The 22,037-nt window shown below is 39.1% G+C and overlaps 1 protein-coding gene across 10 annotated transcripts in view; it reads left to right on the plus strand.

Annotated features, from left to right (window-relative positions):
- Positions 1-22,037, plus strand: part of ubr4 (ubiquitin protein ligase E3 component n-recognin 4) — a 198,092-nt gene that overhangs the window by 34,035 nt on the left and 142,020 nt on the right. For all 10 annotated transcript variants that reach the window (XM_072586453.1, XM_072586462.1, XM_072586455.1 and 7 more), the window contains exons 15-25: positions 328-515; positions 5,436-5,595; positions 7,686-7,771; positions 9,238-9,407; positions 9,754-10,036; positions 12,705-12,849; positions 12,968-13,047; positions 13,541-13,669; positions 15,174-15,356; positions 16,158-16,280; positions 18,858-19,087. In XM_072586453.1, coding sequence (XP_072442554.1) covers positions 328-515; positions 5,436-5,595; positions 7,686-7,771; positions 9,238-9,407; positions 9,754-10,036; positions 12,705-12,849; positions 12,968-13,047; positions 13,541-13,669; positions 15,174-15,356; positions 16,158-16,280; positions 18,858-19,087 — 1,777 coding nt within the window. The remainder of the gene's footprint in view (positions 1-327; positions 516-5,435; positions 5,596-7,685; positions 7,772-9,237; positions 9,408-9,753; positions 10,037-12,704; positions 12,850-12,967; positions 13,048-13,540; positions 13,670-15,173; positions 15,357-16,157; positions 16,281-18,857; positions 19,088-22,037) is intronic.

Consider the following 22,037-nt stretch of genomic DNA (forward strand, 5'->3'; position numbering starts at 1 on the left):
TAATACGGGACAGTTTGGGTGTGGAAGTTCATATCGCAGCTGATAGCATAAACAGAATTCATTCGCTTTCAAACTGGAAAACTATTTGTAAAAGCAAAATTATACAATGGTGTGGAGAAATGGGATACTGCTTTCAGGGAGCTGGTACAGGCATGATGGGCAGAATGATTCCCTTCTATAAATGTCTGCAGTTCTATTTTGATAGTTGTAATTGCTGATAATCACACTACTTGTGGGTTGTGTAGTTTACATTCTTAAAGGTTTTTTTTGTTATTTAATCTGGCCTTTATGCATGTGGTGTTATTTCTTTTCATGTATACTTTACAGATGATGACAGTGAACCAATACTTGGCCAGTGGTTTGAAGAGACCATCTCTCCCAGTAAGGAGAAATCAGCACCTCCCCCTCCACCCCCTCCACCTCCTTTGGAGAGTTCACCACGCTTGAAAAGTCCAAATAAGCAGTGTTCTGGAGAAAATGGCAACATACTGGCGAGTCGCAGAGACCCTGAGCTGGTAAGTAATATCTAACAGCAATTGGATATAAAGTAAAGAAAAGTAGGTAAGAAAGTCCACAAATCAAAGTATCTTGATTGTTGTCTATTCAGTGAATGTGGTAGAAGGGACAACGTGGAAGCAGCCTGTTCATGTCAATGATTCCCTCTCTTTGTAAGCAAGTGGCCTGAATAATATGCACCATCATGTTCCCAGAAGTGTTTAGTTCATTTTTCTTTAAGTAATTTTGAGAGTTGGACAGTTATTTAAGGATTAGAAACTCACTGGATAAAAGGTAGGAACATGGGGCTAAACTTGATTCCTGTTTCATTGAACCAGAACACAGATTCTACATTTTTGCTGTGTCTTCAGAATGTTTTCATGTTTTGCCATAACAGCTGTCAACTGTGTGGAAAAGACTTTGTTTTTGCTTGCTATTTTAAATCTCTCACTTAATTGAATTGCTGCCTTAAATCTTCTCAACCATCTCCCAAATCCTCCTCCTCCTCTTTCACAGCACATTTTACTCCAATGCAAAGAATAATTATTATTACATTTTTTATTTTAACCAAAATATATCACCTGACGCACAAACTGTACTCTCTGTGCCATTTTTAACCTGTTTTCCCAGGTCATACCAGTAGCTTCTGATGCTTCCATCAGCTTCAGCATAATTTATATGTGCTTGTTGACACCATATTAAAATCAGTGAATAGTAATACACTCAGAATTTAACAATATTGGGCACCGCCATCTATTTCCAACTTCTTTGCATAAACTGTTCTTATTTTTTTAAATTCTGTTGTCTCCTGTCTGATCTGCCTTTAATCCAATTTTCTGTTATTTTAACTTCATCTCTCTCTCAATTCCATACCGCATAACTTTCTCTTCTTTTTAATACTTTGTCAGTACTTTGTCAAAAGATTTTTCTAACCTTCAGGTACATTATCTCCACTGCTTTTCTTCTATTATTTTTAATTCATTTGAATGAATTTTTTTCTCTATTTATTTACACAACATTCATGTTGCTGGCTAGGACAGCGTTTATTACCCATTTTTAAATGCTCTTGAGAAAATAGTAGTAAACTACTGTCTTGAGCAACTGCAGTCCATTTTGGTGTAGATATTCCACCGTGTTGTTCGAGAGGCTGTTCCAGAATTTTGGCCCACTGAAGGAATAGTGATTCAGGGTGGTGGCTCAGTTGAGTGGATGGGGTGGATCTGGCAGATGGTAGTATTCCCATATACTTGCTGTCCTTGATCTTCTAGATCTCAGTCGTTGTATGCTTGGAAGATACTGTTAAAGGAGTCTTTGTAAATTTTTGCAGAGCATCTTTTGGTTGCTCCACTTTGCAGCTACTGAGGGTCAGTGTTAGAGGGAGTGAATGTTTGTGGGTATGGTGCCAGTTGACCAGGCTGCTTTGTGGGTGGTGTCAAGTTCCTTCTATGTTGTGTGAACTACACTCATCCAGGCAAGTGAGTACCTTAGCACAATTGTGACTTGTGTCTTGTAGATGGTGAACAGACTCTTTTGGGTAGTCAAGTGGTGAGTTACTCGCTGCAGAAGTCCTAGCCTGTGACCTGTTGTCGTTGCCACACTATTTATAGGACAGGTCAGATTTTGTTTCTGGTCAATGGTAATACCCAGGAATTTGATTGTATGGGATTAATTGGTGATGCTATTGAATGTCAAGATGTGATGTTTAGATTTTTGTTTGATATGGTCATTAATTGGCACTTTCTGGCAAGAATGGTACTTGCCACCTGTCACAACAAGCTTTGATATTGTCTAGCTGTTCCTGGGTATTACCATTGACCAGAAACAAAATCTGACCAGTCCTACAAATATTGTGGCAACAACAGCAGATCATAGGCTAGGACTTCCGCAGCGAGTGACTCACCACCTGATGACCCAAAAAGGTCTGTTCACCATCTACAGGACACTAGTCACAATTGTGCTAAGGTACTCACTTGCCTGGATGAGTGTAGTTCCCACAACATAGAAGGAACTTGACACCACCCACAAAGCAGCCTGGTCAACTGGCACCATACCCACAAACATTCGCTTGCATATGGATTGCTTCAGTATCTGAGGATCCCTAAATGGTGCTAAACATTTTGCAGTTGTCAGTGAACATCGCACTTCTCAGCTAGTTTGAAGGGACCTGAAGATGATTGGGCTTACGATACTAACTTGAAGAATTCCTGTGTTGATGTTCATGGGCTGAGATAACTGAGCTCCAACAATCACAACCATTGCGGTGCATATGATTCCAACCAGCAGAGAGTTTTCCCCTGATTCCCATTGACTATAACTATGGTATTGCTACGTCTCTGAGATTCCACACTTGGTCAAATATGGCCTTGAGGAGAGTCACCTCACCTCTGGAGTTCAGTTCTTGTGTTCTATGTTTGAACCAAGGCTGTAATGAAATAAGGAATTCAGTGACTCTGGCAGAGCAACAGCAAACAGGTTACTGCTAAGCAAGTATAGCTTGATAACACTGTTCAAAACCTTTTCTATCACTTTGATGATTGAGAGTAGACTGAAGAGGTGATCTTTGGCTTGGTTGGATTTGTCCTGCTTTATTTGTACGGGGCACACCTAGGCAACTTTGCACATTGTTGGATTGATTTCAGTGATATAGCTTATCGTGGGGTGTGGCATTACAAGTAAGACCAGCATTTAATGCTTATCCCTCATTGCACCAGAGAGATTGGTGCTGGGTGGCCTTCTTGAACCATTTAAGTCTGTGTTGAGAGTCTATCCACAGTGCTGTTAAGGAAGGCTGTCCAAGAATTTGATCCATGTCTTTTTCCTCCATACATATGAGGTTTGTTGAGCATAGTTGTTCCTTTTGAAATCCGTGATGGGGACTGCTCCTCTTTTCTCTTTGTCTTCATGTCTGATAATTTCATCCTTTTAGACTCTCAAATTTTCTCTTTCAAATCCATTAACTAGTTGTATGAATGCAGGTTAGCTCTGTCTCTCTTCATGCTACATAGGCCACTCTACACCAACATTCACACACTGCAACCTCAAATATAATTTCTAGGGCATCAGGAAGTGCCGACTCCAGGATTCTAGAATGTATCCTGATACGCTGTGCTATCTTTCCTTCTCTTTGTTTAGCAAAGCTAATTTATCCTAAACATAGTCCTGATTTTCCTGTTCGTTCATTGCCATGTAGCTTATCTTGCTCTAAAGCACTTTAAGGATGTTCCTCCTCTCCAAAATCCATTTTTTGTAAAGTATTATTTAACTATTTCCTGATCATCATTTACAAATGGCAATACTCCCTGCTTTTAGAATTCTACCTTGCTTTAAGCAATTTTTGTTTGTTAATTTATTCATAAATTTCTGGTTCTATTAGATTTTGTTTGATTCACTAATTCCAGTTTCCTCAGTGCTTATTGACCTGATCTGTTTAATTATTGAAATAGATCTGGCGACACCTTTGTTCTTTGGGCTGAAAAGGGCAATAATTAACATCTCCCAAAATAGTAACTTTGTTATTACTACCAGTTTTTTTCTAATCTGTAGATTGGTAATTTTGTAAGATTACTCTTTGAGAATACAACTATTCCTTCGTGATTCTGTCCATATACCTTCCTTGTCTATATTGGATTCCTCTACTGAACATACACTGTCTTCATCGATACAGCTGCACTCTCTGCCTTTTTAATTTTCAGTGACCAACTTAAATATATACTGAAGTGTTTGTTATTTTTCTTGTCTTGGTTTGTGGCCTGTGATGTTAGTGCTATTTAAGTTAAACCTTCCTGTAGGATAAGTGATTGTTGCTTTCCCCCAAATGATTTCTCATACATGTTTTGGTATGTGCAGTTCTTTTTAAAAAAAAACACCATTTTGCTTTTAATATCTGCTTAGCTCCAGCTTCTCCTCCTGCACTTAATTGATTATTCTAATTGCTGTAATTTTTGATAAAATACATTTTCTGGATAAAGGCTTTATGTTCTAATTTTAATTGTTTTATTTGTTAACTGGATTGTAAGACACCTGTAGCAGTATATTTCTATGTCTGTTTGTGTTTTTCTGTTTTACTTTTGTGAATATAACCTAAATTGGTTTTACAGAAACTTCACAATGCAGAAATGTCTACGCCAGTTTCCTGCCTTATGTTTTGCTGCACTCGGTTCAAATAGTCATTGTTTTACGGAACTTGTGATTTTCAACTGATATTCCTAGTTGCTGGTTCCAGTATTGTGGGAGTGAGTTATTAAAGGGCGCAGCAGAAACTAGATTGTGTGGGGAATGCTAACACGAAAATAATTTGACTGTACCTTGCAATTACAGCAGAATGAAGAGTGGTACTAGTCACTTAATGTCACAGTTTCTTTGTCCATCCCTAGAATTTGTCTGTTGGCTGTGGATGTGTTCTTGCAGTATTTGTGCATATACAGGTGTTATTTTATTCACTCTCTGATCTTGGAGGTCTGCCAAACCATGGGGCACTGCTTGCTAGTAGAAACCTTTTCCGGGTAATTGTTGCTGGCACCAAATGCTAATCCTCACAGCTGGTTTATACATCAGCATGTTCCAATAGTGAACAGTATAGAAGGATCAGAGGTGGTGACCCTGGCTATTTCCTCCTTTTTAAGGTGCTGAGGTCAAATATAATATCTGAGCTGCCATTCTGATGAGTTTACCTGATAAACCAGGAATTGACCTTCTAGACTGAAAAGCTAGTTATGTGCCATTATTACTATTAAGGTTTAAACTTAAGTAGCATGTAATCAAGAAGTTAGTAATTAGTGTCTATTTTACAAGTTGGCTTTTTGCTCATCAAACTGAATGTTGGGGTTGGATTTCTATTGGGGGGTATTGGCAATGGTCACTATAGTGATGAAGAAGTTTCTGGCGAATGAGGGTGATGGACAGCTAGTAAAATCTGCTTTTTAAAAAATTTTATTTTTCAGTTTCTGAACCTGGCTTCAAGTATTTTTAATTTCATTACGTCTTCAATGCTAAATTCGAGGAACAACTTTATCCGGAATTACCTGAGTGTTTCTCTGACTGAACAGCACATGATGACGTTAGCCAGCATAATTAAAGATGTGGACAAAGATGGAACGAAAGGTCAGCAAGCACTTTTATTGATGGCAGTCATCTTAGTGTATTTCGAGTTATGAGCAAAAAGGCTGCTTAAGCCTTGGACAGTGGTTAAAACCTCTAAAGTAAGAGCAATACCATATATACTTGTGTAAAAGTCACATTTTTAGACTACTTTAAAGGTTCAATTTATAGGGTTGACTATTATACAGGAACTAGTTTTGAGGGGCAGAAATTCATACTGCAGTTCAAAATACCATATTATTAGCAAAAGTCAGTTTGATGGCTCAACTAATCTCAGGTAACGAAGAAAAACACAATTATGGTAAATAAAAGCACGAGAAACAACAATGAATTACGTCATAAATTTTATTTATACATACTGGTAGAAAAATTTAACATGTCAAAGATTCATTGAAATCCTGCAAAATCGCACTTAAAATGAAACATTTATTAAATTCTGAATGTGTAAGCATCTTGAACTTTGCTGCCAAATTCTTCCATTTCTCTAACATTTACTCTCATAAGTAATGAAGCTCAGCAATGTTCACAAATTTATCAAAGAATTGCAGATACATGCAGCTAATATATCTCACTTTTATTCAGATATAATGGCACAATTAAAGTGATTATCTTTTTAGAGGTATTGACTTTTGAATATGCAGTGAACAAAGTGCGATAAAGTACCAATAAACTTTAGTACCGGTCTGAATGAATCGAAACATACAGTAGTAAGCCAAGAGGGCTAAGTAGTGTTATAAATGAATGAATAGAGATGCAATATAGTAAACAAAGAGCGATGAGTAGAGTTACTGGTATGAATAAATGAATGCAATTTCATTTGTGAATTAATGGGACCATGCAGTTTTCTCTGTAAGAGGTTTATAATGTGGTATAGTGGGGTTGATGTTTACACGAGATATATGGAAAACACAAGATTTTTTGGCCAAAAATAAGGGGTCAACGTTTACACGAGTACAGTATATTCTAGAAAGCCTGCAGAGGCGTGGCGCAGCACGATTGACTTCCCGCCCTTTATGGTTATAATCAAAACAAAATTTTAAACCTCAAGTCTATGGATACTAGAAATCTGAAATCAAAACAGAAAATGGTGGAAACAGTGATTATGTCAGGGAACCTTTACTGTTTTTCTGTGTCCCTAAGGTGCTTGAGTGAAAAAGATCTGCCATGCTTACCTTGTTTGACCTCCATGTGATTCTGGGCAATTAGGATTGGACAGTAAATGCTGCCTTTACCAATGATACCCACGTCTCTCAAATGAATATTTAAAAAATTATCTAGGAGCAAGAACCAGTTGACAATTGCCTAGTTCAAGTGAAATGTTATGGAATCAGTGATTTGGAACACAATTAATCATGACTTGAATATAAACCATGAAGTGCCAGTTTTTGGTTTGAAAATCAGTGAGTCTGATTTAGTAAAGGACTGTCTTCTGAGGTGGTATTTCAAGAAGATGTTGGAAAGCTCTTTTTCAGGCTACATTTGGACTTCAAAAACCTCTTTAAAGTTCCATATTAAATGATGTATCTCAAACTTTAGTGGGTATCATGTTAAAGTTTGGGAAGGCATCATGTTCAAAGTTTTTTTTAATGAGTACTTCTGATAAGAAACATTCTATGATTAAGGCAAAAAACCCAATGAACTGCAGATGCTGCAAATCAGAAATTGCTGGAAAGGCTCAGCAATTCTGGCAGCATTTATGGAAAGAAAGCAGAGTCAACATTTGTGTCTAGTGACTCTGTTTAGAAATGATCATACCTCAGTAAGAGAAGGGGTGGGAGGAATGAAAGGAGATAGGTGGAGATGAAGCCCAGAGAGAGCGAGAACAATAGTTTGCCAGTAAAGGGGGCTATGATTGAGACGACCTTGGCTGCACACTCAAAAGTTTGATAAGTCATAGCTTCCATTTTGAAAAAAAAGCAGTTCGTTTTTTTTTCATCTTTTGGGCAAACCGAAAACAGTTTTGTTTTCGATCACTGAATTTTCACACGTTTCTACTGAAGGATGCATGACGTGAGCTGGGTGGCTAGATGTATTTGTTTTTGTGTTATTAAACACATTTGTCTCCTTCTGTACACTATTTTATTTTTGTGTAGGGGCATCAGATGAGGAGTTTGCAGCTGCACTTTATCACTTCAACCATTCTATGGTCACTTCTGACCTCCCATCACCTGTCCTGCAGGTAAGTCCACAGTGCATCAATGACTATGTTGTACTTTGATTAATGTTGACAATTTGCTTTAATGTGTACATGTTTTTGACCTGAGTGATTCCACTGTGATTTAAAGGTTTAATTGTAGTATACAAGAGTGGGGTTAGTATCTTGATACCTGTGAAATGGTCTTCTGTGAAGTTTGTGTCACAAAGGGATACTCACATGCAGGGTTATTAGTAAGGGTGATGGACAGTATTGCAATTTAGTGGAGCAGCAGGGAGTATGAAGTTTTTAGTCATTTGTTTCCTCTCCATAGATTTTAATTATACAAAAGTTTCTCTTCCCCCAACTTCTAATATATGGCAAACTTTTCCATTTTTTTTGATTGATCCACCTTTGTCATTATTCAATGGTTGCAGCACCTTTGAATAGTTTCATCAAATCAGCATTGACTGAAGAGTGCGTAGGGCAGATTCAGAAACTAACACGACTTGCTCGCAGAGGAATTGTGTTTAGTGTGTTTAACGTGGGTTTACGTAGGGAGTGCTGAGAATGTCAGACATACTGCCGCACAATGATTGCTGCATAAGTGCATTTAAGTGAGGCTAGATGACCATACAAGTGAGAAGGATTATGCTGAGGAAAGGCAGGAAAAGGTTTGAGTAGGCAGAAATGCACTGAAGGCCAAATGGCCTGTTACTATGCTGTACATCTGATGCCATATTAAAAGTTTAAAGCGAACAATAGACTGTTTTGTGAAAGAGACATTGTTTTCTACCATTGATGTTGCGATGGATAGCTGTTCAGAAGGAGCTGGCTAGCTTGAATTGTGTTTCAGTCCATTAGATGTCTAGTACTAAGTACATGTTTGTCCCAGCCCCAGATTCTATTGTTAATTTTTCTGGAAGTTGTTGTGATTGAAACTGATTTTGTGTACTATTGGTGGTGTTACCTGAAATGATAGGGGTGTCAAGGTTTTGGACGTTAGGAAAGCTGGCTTGTGATGACAGCACTACCTTTCATGATTTTTTTCAATGCATTGCAAAATACAGGATGAGCATTATTGTGTAATTCTGAATAGAGATAAAACAGAGATTCCTTTTTCTTGAGGGGCATGGTCAATGTCAACTAAAATTATACCCAATTGATTGACTGTCAGTTCTTCCTGACCTTGTTTTTAATCAACCTCCAGGTTCCTTTACTTTATTTTTGAACTGTTTTTATTTGAATCAGCTTGGAGTTGCAACCCATACTTTTTTCCAATTAAAAATGCAAGGTTTTTATAGCTCGTGTAAAAATCTCCCATCTTGTAATATTGTGTATTGTCCTGTTTGTATAGTAAGCTTTCCTATTATTTCACTATGTCAGCAACTTTGCATTTCAGAAGCGCTGAATTCTATAGATAGTGTTATGTTGATTTATAGGCGGATATTTTGCATGATGTGATAATCACAATTGACATAATTGTATTAACTATTTGGTATTTTGCCCAGAACACATTGCTGCAGCAGCTTGGAATTGCACCATTCTCTGAGGGTCCATGGCCATTGTATATTCACTCTCAGAGCCTCTCTGTGCTATCACGCCTGTTGTTAATCTGGCAGCATAAGGCTAGTGCACAGGGGGAGCCAGATGTTCCTGAGTGTATGAAAATCTGGGAAAGGTAAGGTACTCTTAGAGTAACAAAGCTCTTAACTAAGATCGGGAAGCCTGAGTCCTGTCATGCATTGTATTCCTGATATGATGAATCAGTGTTGTTTTGTTACTCATTTTGCTGAATTTAGAGAGGAAAGTTAGATTGTCTTTAACACAGGATATGAAAAAGAATGAAAACCCATTAATGTACAGAAATTAATGGAGGTGGTTATCAGCTCCATTGTTTGATTGTGTTACTTTGGAATCACTAACTGATCCCTGTGATCATTTGCTTAACACTTTTAAAGCTTTATAGTAAGTAGCTTTACTCTGTAAACACACAAATAAATGAATGATTTTGTTTTGCTTGCCAGGTTTATTGGGACACTAAAGCAGAACATACTCCATGGAGTAGTACCATCTGACTCAGAAGATCTGAACGTTGAACACCTTCAGCTTCTACTACTAATTTTCCATAATTTCTCAGAGACTGGTCGTCGTGCTGTAGTTGTGATGTGCATACAGGTGATTGTTGAAGTAGCATCTAAAGCAGAAGCTCAGATTCGGTGTGTGCCACTGACACTTGCCCGACTGTTGCTGGTTTTTGAATACCTCCTTCAGCAATATTCAAAAGTACCAGTCTACCTATTTGAACAGGTAAGGGTCAGTTGAGCTGGTGAGTGCATATAAAAGTTATAAATGAACCCACAAAGCTGTTACAGGTTGTTCTGCTATAACATGCATTTCGTTAATGCAAATTTGCTATAACATGATTGACGAATTGGGGGACACTGTTTCGAAAGTACGATTTTTTTAAAGCACGTAATAGTTATAATGCAATTCTGGCCCCATTAGTTTAAATGGTGCCGCTTCAAATAAGTTTTTTTATAACCTGGGATTGCATGAGAATGGAACTACTGCATCATAGCAGAACTGACTGTATTTCACTTTTGTGTTGATCATTTGCATTCTGTTGATCAAACAGTTTTCAATATTGGGATCAGTATTTAGATGTTGGCTTGTGATGCTGAGGCATACAGAGTATGGGCCAGATGTTGCAAAATGGGATTAGAATAGTCAGGTACTTGTTTTGATCAGTGCAGATATGATGGGCAAAAGGGCCCTTTTCTGTGCTGTATACTTGTATGACTTATTTAATCTGCGCATGTTTTAAAGTAATGTTGGTTATGAAATTATACAGAAAGTTCTCTCCATTTATGAGAGATGGTGCAGTGTCTAGGGCGCCAGCTGAATGTAAATGGGCATCTCGTAACCAATGCCTGTTTTGGCCTTTTGTTTATGGTTTTGCTATGTTTGCTTACAACTTAATTAACTCATTAGCATTTGAGAGGAAGACCTTATAGAGCCATGCATCGTTTTATTGATGCATTTTGTAAATCTGGATGTTGTCTTCTGTGTCCTTTTGATTTACCTGAATAGTTTTGGATAAGTTCTTTCTGGTTTGGTGGTATTTATTGGTCAATCAGTGCTCAGGAGGATGAATTAAACTAGTGTGGCTTTTCCTGTTTCCTCTTCAGAGTATGTTTAAATGACAAAATAATACGAGAAACTGTACGAAATGTAAAAATGGTGTTGTGTCCATCTTGACCTTGAACATTCACCTATTGAAACAATGAATAAACCTGTGTAGATAATTAAGAACATAAGAAATAGGAGCGAGAGAAGGCCATCTGGCCCTTCGAACCTGCTCCGCCATTCAGTAATATGGCTGACCCTTTGTTGTGGACTCAGCTCCACTTACCCGCCCACTCACATAACCTTTAGTTCCTTATCTGTTCAAAAATGTACCTATCTTTGCCTTACAAAATTCAATGAGGTAGCCTCAACTGCTTCACTGGACAGGGAGTTCCACAGATTCACAACCCTTTGGGTAAGGAAGTTGCTTCTCAACTCAGTCCTAAATCTGCTCCCCCTTATTTTGAGGCCATGTCCTCTAGTTATAGTTTCACCCACTAGTGGAAACAACCTCCCTGCATCTTTCTTACCATGTTCCCTTCATAATTTTATATGTTTCTATAAGATCAACCAACCTCATTCTTCTAAATTCCAACATGTATAGTCATGGTCTACTCAATCTCTCCTCATCAGCCAATCCTCTCAACTCCGGCATCAACCTAGTGAAGCTCCTCTGCATCCCCTCCAGTGCAAGTACATCAATTTTCCCAAGTAAGGAGAGCAAAACTGTACACAGTGCTCTGTGTGACCTGCACCCTATACAGCTGTAGCATAACCTCCCTATTTTTAAACTCCATCCCTCTAGCAATGAAGGATGATATTCCATTTGCCTTCTTAATTACCTGCTGCACAGCAAACCAACTTTTTGTGATTCATGCACAAGTACTCTCCAGTCCTTCTGCATAGTAGAGTGTGTCACCATTTAAATAGTAGTCCATTTTGCTGTTATTCCTACCAAAATTAATGATGTCGCATTTACCAACATTGTAGAGGTAAAAGCTGCTGGCAGACAAAGGGCGAAACCTTTTAAACTTTAGACAGCCTACACACCTGGAAAAACAGTTTAGTTAGTGTATTGTGACACTTTAAGCATGTTACAAAATTACAAATTGACATGAAGATCAGTAACATTACGGAGGTTATGTTAATTTTACACACTAAAGTTGACACTTGCACTTTTTTTTATTCTTGTGTTGTTGATGACTTAACATCGTGCCCCAGGCACTAGTTGCCGCTTTTGTCCTTTTAACAAGCTAATGTTCTTATTTTAATCTAGACAGTGAGTGTCAAGAACTGAGGCAGCCTTCAAGCATATCTGCCTCACAAGGACTGTTGTACTTGCCCATTTGGCACATGTCTTTCCATGCAGTAGTAAATGATGAAAATCATTGAATTCAGTGCAAGTACTTAAGCAATTAAAGTGAGAAAAAAAATGGCTTTTTCCCACTCAATCCTCAGCTTGGTTTGTTCAGGTTTTCACTTCCCCAAACTGAACTTCATATTTTGCTTAGATCATTTTTTCTTAGACCTGACTCTCTAAGTCTCTTTGTTTAGTTTCTACTTTCTTTCTTCATTCTTGCAAATACATGTTGTTTTTGTCTTTGTTTTCAGTTTAAACTGCAGCCTTTTCTATTATTCATTCAATCAATACAATATATTTCTTAATTCTCAGTTTCTCATTAATTCTCTGCTGAACTTGTCTTTCAGTTAGTCAGTATGGGGGTTCTGACTTTGCTATTTAAAAATGAATTTAATGACACAAATACAATGTTATTATGACCTAAGTGTGATAACCCATGTTACAGCATGTCTTTGGCTGACAATTATGGGTATTTTTTTTAAACTGTAGATTCAATATAATCTATTAACCCCACCAATATGTGGTGCTAGTGCCAATACCACTGGGTCCCAAGAATCTGGCCGACGCATTCAAGTGCCGCTTTATCACGGATTTAAAGAGGTCGAAGAAAACTGGGTGAAACACAGTGGGACAGGTAAGGCAAAACTCAGCTAAGAGACAGTGAGACCATTGGTTTTGTAGAATAGAGAAACAATTGAATTGGTGTATACTTCAAGTTTTGAGAATCGGTTGAATGTGCTTTTTTGCTACAGATTCTACGCCCCTGCCCAAATTCTACAGCATCCTTTCACATGAAACATCCACTGATGACAGAAGCAGATTGGATGAGGTGGTAAGAGCCATAGAATTGAAATTTGGGGGAATATTGGCATTGTGTAAAGTTGCAAAATGGCGTAATGTGCAAGGATCTGGGAGTAAGTTTGCTCTCTGAGCTGGAAGGTTCATTTTCAGAGAATTACTCACCATACTAGGTAACATCCGTGTTAACTAGTATGATGACGTGACATCTGAAAATGAACCTTCCAACTCTGAGCAAACTTACATCCAGAACCTCAAACTGAACTGCAAATCTTCTCAAAACTCAAAACAAGGATGTTAAGGTTAATACAGCTGGTTTCTATAGCAATAATTTATGTTTATGTAACTGTAATATTTTTAGTGTGGTACAATGTCAAATTGTACATGACGGAATTTGGCTACAGACCTGTGTATGAGTGTATGTAAAATATGTTTTGATTTTTTTATTGAGTTTGTTTTATAGTTTGATCCTGCATTTGCAGAGAATTGATTTTCTTCACTTGTTCTCTTCCTGCCTTGTTTCACAGATCTGTGATGTTCTTTGTACTGGTACTTTGAAGTATGATGAGCTATATGCATCACTGATCTTGCTGTTAGCAGCTGGTTCACAGTTTGATACACTCAGACGGGAAGAACACAAGAATGCAACACCTCTGGTAATGCATAAACTTCTGTTAAATCATAGAACCTTGGAGCACCGAAGGAGACCATTGACTAAATTGTATCTGTGCTGTTCACTTTGAAACCTAGGCACTTACTTCCTTCACACTCTTTTCGTCTATCCTTTTAAAGAGTTTCTTCTCAAAAATATATCCAGTTTTTGGAACAGTATCATGCTTCCACCATTATTTCTGGTAGCAGATGCTTGGTGGATGATCTTGTAATTACAGTATATACTTGAATAATAATCTAATTTTTTGACTACTTTTTAAGGTTAAATTTATGGGATCGACTATTACATGGATATTACTTTTGAGGGGCTGAAATTTATGCCTGTCAAAATTCATAACGTATCATTAGCAGAAGCCCAATTGATCCCTAAACAAATAAAAATAAACAACAAATTACAGTAATTCGGAAAACCCAGAGTGGAACACAAGAGCTAGCAAACTGGAAGACCAGGAGCAGAGCAGAACAACCGGCAGTCTGGAAAGCTGGAATGGGACATGACAGTGAACACACTGACTCATAAATATTGATCTGTTATCTGTGAAGAATTAGGGTTGACCTTTACACAAGATAAGTGGAAAATTCTAGATTATTTGGCCAAAAATAGGGGGTCGACTTTTACACGAGATCAACTATTACTCTAGTATATATGGTATCACTTTTAGTAATTAATCTAACATTCACACTGTTATGGGGTACATAGGCAGAATGGACTTCAAGAGTTTCCTGAAGATGGGTATTGGTTTCAAGTCATCTTTGACCACTTAAATCAGGTTTGATCAGTGTGTGGTTTAGCAGTCACAAGTTTGTGTATGTTGGGTGGGGCGTGTGGGTGGAATTTTGTTTTCAGCTCTCTTCAACAAAGAAATTTTAGGCTCTGTTTTGGTATTGACTTGTTCATTCTGTTAAATTGAAGTGAAATTGTTTTTGGTATTGACTTGGAAAGGAGGGACGGTGTGATATGTGCTGTCCTTCCAAATATCTCACTTACTTGGAGATGTCTGTGGAGTCATTCCATTCTTTGATAAATAGTTTTGTTGATTTTAAGGTTTCATATTATAGTTTTTGTATATTCTCTGCAATTTTCAAATTTTTAAAACCATTATCTTGGATTATAAATTAGGAGAAGTACTTTTTTTTCACGTTTGATGGCTATGTTGCATCATGGTTTTGCTTTCACAGCATCGTGCACAGTTAAAATACTTATTAAAGTTAGGATGGATCTTTCATATGCTACCGATGCAGATGAAATTGGCCATTGATTTGATAATTTCCATTGCATTCTTCTAAAACCAAAGTTAACATTCACAATGAGTCCAATTTGTTTTTTGCATATGTTGAAATAGTTCTTAACTTAATTCAGCTTGAACACATTGAAATTCTAACTGTTGTGTGTGTTTTTTGGACAAGTCTTTAAGTTTTTGTCATAGTTGTATATAAATCATTGCTTATTGAGTTTTTCAAAATTCCCTCACTAACCTTTCCTTCCAGGAGGCATGTTCCATTCAGTACTACTTCTTGATCTTATGGAGAATCTTGGGTATTATACCTCCATCAAAAGCCTATGTTAACCAAGTGGCAATGAGCACAACAGAGCTGAGTGAATGTGACATCCTGCACACACTTCGATGGTCATCACGGCTTTGTATCAGCTCCTATGTAACCTGGATCAAGGTACTAAAGATGCAGGATGTGGTGAAGAGGTTGCTAACCGTTACAAATCAGAAGGAACCTCTTGGTGAAGCTTTGGTTGTAGGGAAGGGAGATGTAGAAGTGGTCAGATTTAGTGTTTCAAAAGAGGGGTAATTAAGTGTTTGGGAATGTATCAGTGAGGAAACTGGAGGCTTAGTACACAGAATCATAGACAATTCAATCCTCTCAGGTTTTATTTTCCTTTTTTAGATTTTCCCTCCTTCAGTCTTTTTAGTGTGCCTTCACCCAAGGTTTCTTCTTTTCTCAACCAAATTATTTGTTGTTTAAGCTTTACTAGCTTTACTAGTTTGCTTTATCAGAAGTGTCCTAAATCTAGCCTTTTCCTTATAGCTATCCACTTTCCAAAAGAGGTTCTTGGATAGAGACTATGAGCAGGAACCTTGAAAATAAGGAGCAACTTTTATGCATCTTCTGGGGGTGCAGAGGACACTGTTATCATATGAACCACAGATTTAGCCACTCTCTGCAGAAAGGGCATCAAATTTTAGATCTCTCTGGGTGGTGTGGTACAATTACTATGTTGTCCAGGACAGACCATTTACAATTAGAATCAGTAGCATTATCTATTGTGCTATAAAAAATCTAAATGAGTGTAGTATAGGAACAGGTGGAGAACTATTTAATAATGTAACTAAAAATAAAGTAAATGTTCAGTGAATAATGCATGATTATTTTCGGTGAATAATGCACGATAAAGCCAGTTGTTTGCTGAACTGTTTTATGACTTTGATTTGACCAGTTTATGATTTCCTTTTGGTAAAGGATCATCTGGTGCAACAGGGCATGAAGCCAGACCACGCTGGCTCACTGGTGGAACTGGCCGTTGCCAAATGCAGTTCTGTGAAATATGATGTGGAACTTGCAGAGGAGTATGTTGCCAGACAGGTAAGGTTGACCTTGCCAACATGTGCTCTGACTCGGTGTTTTCCTTGAGAGAGGAGTGCATCTGCTTTTTAAGGGAAGCATTGTGTGGTAGGTCGAGCATCTTTATGGCTTGATGGCAGCATACTGTTAGTAGACAATATTTACCAAAAGTTAGTACCCTGTTCTGCAGTATAAATTGATGTTTCATTTGAGGTATGACGTTTTTGTGGTTTTTGTCTTGATGAGTGCAAGGCGAAAAGATTTGACATCTTGTCGTCTTTTTCAGCAATCCTGAATTATTCAAGCAATGCTCAAAATCGCATCTTAACCACAGTGTACAATTTTGGTGCCTTTATTTAAGGAAAGATATAAATTCATTGGAGGTGGTTCAGAGGAGGTTTAGTTAATTTGATACCTGGATCAAATGGGTTGTCTTAGGAGGGAAGATTAGACCAACCGGCTTGTTTTCACAAGTTCAGAAGAGCAAGGGGTAATTGAATCCTAAATAATACAGACAAGTTGCATGTAGAAAGGATATTTACTCTAGTGAGTGAGTCCAGCACCAGGGGACACTTGTAAAATTAGGAGTCACCGTTTTAGGACAGGGATGAATCAAAATTTTATCTCTGGAACTCTCTGCCTTGGAAGTCATTGGAGATGGAGTACTTTGAATATTTTAAATAGCTAAATAGACTCTTGTTAGTCAAGTGAATTAAAGGTTATCAGTGATTGATGGGACTGTGAAATTTTAAACGCAAACAGATTAGCCGAGACCTTTTTTGAATAGCAGAGCAGGCTTAAAGGAACCAATGGACTAATTTGCTCCTAACTGATATGTTTTTATGTGTGTTTGTGCTACCAAGTGATCAATGTTGTGGTGGCCATTTTTCAGGCTCTCCTATTCAGTGCTGCCTTCATTGGCATGATGCCATCTAAAAATAATTTTAGGGCTGAAAGTAGGTCAAGATGAAAAGAACAATGAATGTGAATCCAAAGAAATGGTTGTTTATGCTTCTTGCAGTTGTGACACTGAAATCAGGACAGTCTTGCTTAGCCCTCGGGTAGGCTTGGCTTTCTGAGAGAGAATTTACAGCAGTAAACAAGTACAAGGCAAAACATTCTGCTGAAAATGGAGATAGAAGATCAGTATTATTAGAAACTGGCATGAGACTTTAAACATCACAGTTAATGCTGCATGTTAAATGTGCGTGACTGGAGAAACATGCCTGCTTTCAATGTGGAAAGCTGTATTGGCTCCTTAGTGTTACCTGGTGGTAACCATGTGACCGGGTACTTACAGATGGTACAGAGTCTCGAACTGACTGTAAGGTCTGGAAGAGAAGATGTATCTAAACTGTCGTATTGAATCAGCAATTTTTGAATACCTGACAAAGAAATCCCTAAGCAATCCTAAAAATAGAATGCCTGCAGAAAGGTGAAACTATAGTAGCTCTGTGAAGCACTATAATGGCTCATGTAGCTCTCAGCTGCGTGATATGTAGTAAAAGCTTAAGATGGAATTGAGTGCAATTTATTAATGCCTATGTACCTCCAGGCACAAGAATAATGATGAAAGTTGCAGACAGCACCTTCTCTGGATTTGAGAAGGTTTGTGGAAATGTGTATATCACCTTAGCTTTAATTAGTTGTCAATTTAGGAAATAATTGTAACTGTTCGATTGGCTCATTTTTTCATGTGCTGGTGCTAAAGCTTATTTGTTATTGACTGTATATGTCATAGAGATGTACAGCATGGAAACAGGCCCTTCGGTCCAAACTGTCCATGCTGACCAGATATCCCAACCCAATGTAGTCTTACCTGCCAACACCTGGCCCATATTCCTCCAAACCCTTCCTATTCATATACCCATCCAAATGCCTCTTAAATATTGCAATTGTACCAGCCTTCACCATATCCTCTGGCAGCTCATTCCATACATGTACCACCCTCTTTGTGAAAAAGTTGCCCCTTAGCGCTCTCTTATATCTTTCCCCTCTCACCCTAAACCTATGCCCTCTAGTTCTTGACTCCCTGACCCCAGTGAAAAGACTTTGTCTATTTACCCTATCCATGCCCCTCATAATTTTGTAAACCTCCATAAGGTCACCCCTCAGCCTCCGACGCTCCAGTGGAAAGAGCCCCAGCCTGTTCAGCCTCTCCCTATAGCTCAGATCCTCCAATCCAGGCAACATCCTTGTAAATCTTTTCTGAACCCTTTCAAGTTTCACAACATCTTTCCGATAGGAAGGAGACCAGAATTGCATGCAATATTCCAACAGTGGCCTAATTAATGTCCTGTACAGCTGCAACATGACCTCCCAACTCCTGTACTCAATACTCTGACCAATAAAGGAAAGCATACTAAACACCTTCTTCACTATCCTATCTACCTGCAACTCCACTTTCAAGGAGCTACCAACCTGCCCTCCAAGGTCTCTTTGTTCAGCAACACTCCCTAGGACCTTACCATTAAGTGTATAAGTCCTGCTAAGATTTGCTTTCCCAAAATGCAGCACCTCGCATTTATCTGAATTAAACTCCATCTGCCACTTCTCAGCCTATTTTGCAAGATTAATGAGAGTTTCCTTCAATTTCAGATCTCTTCCTATTGTGGAATTGATGCAAGTGCTATTATCCCGATCAGCCGCCTCCCAAATCTGCAGACCATCTACACGCTTGATGCGGTCATTTCAAAGGTCCAAGTGTCTCTGGATGAGTATTTTTCCAAGGTGGCTGCAGAAACCGACTCCCACAAAACATCTGAGATTACAAAGAATCTGCTTCCTGCAACTCTTCAGCTGATTGGCATCTATGCTGCATTTACCAGGTGCAAATATTGAATATGATCCCATTTTTACATTCATTGCTGTTGAAGTGTTATGGTAGTGGTTGGGAAAAGCCATGTATTAACTTCAAGCACTTGAAGGTTAGAGACTGGAGAGGCGAATTACAAATAAAGAGCTCTTTTTGTATTCCCTATAAGCAACTCCATGTCTGGTTTATGATTGCTATGTTTAGTATAAGTTTCTCCTTGCTCCCATTGGTATACAATAATTCAATCACAACCAGAGATGTGTTTCTTACTCGACCCGTGGGTATTTCTCTATTTCGTATGTCCAGCCATTAGATGGCAACTTGGGAACTTTTGTTTTAATGCATTTGATTAGAACATAGAACAGTACAGCACAGAACAGGCCCTTCAGCCCACGATGTTTTGCCGACCACTGATCCTCATGTATGCACCCTCAAATTTCTGTGACCATATGCATGTCCAGTAGTCTCTTAAATGTCCCCAGTGACCTTGCTTCCACAACTGCTGCTGGCAACGCATTCCATGCTCTCTCAACTCTGTGTAAAGAACCTGCCTCTGACATCCCCTCTATACTTTCCTCCAACCAGTTTGACCCCTCGTGTTAGCGTTTTCTGCCCTGGGAAATAGTCTCTAGCTATCGACACTATCTATGCCCCTCATTATCTTGTATACCTCAATTAGGTCCCGTCTCCTCCTCCTCCTTTTCTCCAATGAAAAAAGTCCGAGGTCAGTCAACCTCTCTTCATAAGATAAGCCCTCCAGTCCAGGCAGCATCCTGGTAAACTCCTCTGAACCATCTCCAAAGCATCCACATCTTTCCTATAATAGGGCGACCAGAACTGGATGCAGTATTCCAAGTGCGGTCTAACCAAAGTTTTATAGAGCTGCAACAAGATCTCACGACTCTTAAACTCAATCCCCCCTGTTAATGAAAGCCAAAACACCGTATGCTTTCTTAAAAACCCTGTCCACTTGGGTGGCCATTTTAAGGGATCTGTGTACCTGCACACCAAGATGCCTCTGTTCCTCCACACTGCCAAGAATCCTATCCTTAATCCTGTACTCAGCTTTCAAATTCGACCTTCCAAAATGCATCACCTCGCATTTATCCAGGTTGAACTCCATCTGCCACTTCTCAGCCCATCTCTGCATCCTGTTAATGTCCCGCTGCAGCCTACAACAGCCCTCTATACTATCAATGACACCTCCAACCTTTGTGTCATCTTCAAACTTGCTAACCCATACTTCAATCCCCTCATCCAAGTCATTAAGACCTGTGGAACACCACTCACCACAGACTTCCAGGCAGAATATTTTCCTTCTAGTACAACTCGCTGTCTTCTGTTGGCCAGCTAATTCTGTATCCAGACAGCTATGTTCCCCTGTATCCCATTCCTCCTGACCTTCTGAATGAGCCTACCAAAGGAAACCTTATCAAATGCCTTGCTGAAGTCCATATACACGACATCCACAGCTTGACCCTCATCAACTTTTCTAGTCACATCCTCAAAGAATGCGATAATGTTTGTGAGGCATGACCTACCCCTCACAAAGCCATGTTGACTGCATTTAATCAAATCATGCTCTTCCAGATGGTCATAAATCCTATCCCTCGGAATCCTTTCTAACACCTTGCAGACGAGAGACGTGAGACTTACTGGTCTGTAATTGCTGGGGATTTCCCTATTTCCTTTCTTGAAGAGAGGGATTACATTTGCCTCTCTCCAGTCCTCAGGTCCGACTCCAGTGGAGAGCGAGAATGCAAAGAGTTTTGCAAGTTGCGAAGCAATCGCATTCCTCGTTTTCCAAAGCAGCTGAGGACAAATCTGGTCCGGGCCTGGCGACTTGTCAATCTTAATGTTTAACAAAATTTTCAGCACATCAGCTTCCTCTATCTCTGTCCATTCCAGCATGCACACCTGCTCTTCAAAGGTTTCATTCACTCTAACGTTTGTTTCTTTCGTAAAGACTGAAGCAAAAAACTCATTTATGACTTCCCCTACCTCCTCAGACTCCACACAGAAATTCTCTATGCTATCCCTGATCGGCCCTACTCTTTCTTTGACCATTCTCTTATTTCTCACATAAGTGTAAAATGCCTTTGTGTTCTCCCTAATCCGTTCTGCCAAGCCTTTCACGTGCCCCCTCTTGGCTCTACTCGGACCATTTTTGAGCTCCTTCCTTGCCTGCCTGTAATCCTCTCGAGCTGAGCTTGACCCTAGCTTCCTCCACCTTATGTAAGCTACCTTTTTCCTTTTGACGAGAAACTCCACCGCTCCCGTCATCCAAGATTCCTTTATCTTACCACTTCTTTTCTGTCTCAGAGGGACATATTTATTCATCGCTTGCAACAACTATTCCTTAAACCGTCTCCACATATCTATAGTGCCTTTACCATGGAACAATTGCTCCCAATCCATGCTTCCTAACTCATGTCTAATCGCATCTTAGTTTCCTCTTCTCCAATTAAATATCCTTCCATTTTGCCTAATCCTCTCCTTCTCTATAGCTATGTGGAATGTGAGGCAGTTGTGGTCACTATCACCAAAATGCTCTCCCACCACAAGATCTGATACCTGCTCCGGCTCGTTTCCGAGCACCAAGTCTAGAATGGCCTCTCCCCTCGTTGGCCTGTCAACGTACTGAGTTAGGAAACCCTCCTGAACACACTTTACAAAAACAGCTCCATTCAAATCTTCTGCTCGAAGGAGGTTCCAATCAATATTGAGAAAGTTAAAGTCACCCATTACAACAACCCTACTACGTCCACACTTTTCCAAAATCTGCCGACCCAAGCTGTCTTCAATCTCCCTGCTGCTATTGGGGGGGCCTGTCGTAAACACCTAACGAGGTGACTGCTCCCTTGCTGTTCCTAATTTCCACCCATACTGACTTGGTAGGCAGATCTTCCTCGGCAATGGTAGCTTCTGTAGTTGTGATACCCTCTCTGATTAGTCGTGCTACA

Source organism: Chiloscyllium punctatum, chromosome 16, assembly GCF_047496795.1.
Source record: "Chiloscyllium punctatum isolate Juve2018m chromosome 16, sChiPun1.3, whole genome shotgun sequence".
In the NCBI taxonomy this organism is placed as follows: Eukaryota; Metazoa; Chordata; class Chondrichthyes; order Orectolobiformes; family Hemiscylliidae; genus Chiloscyllium; species Chiloscyllium punctatum.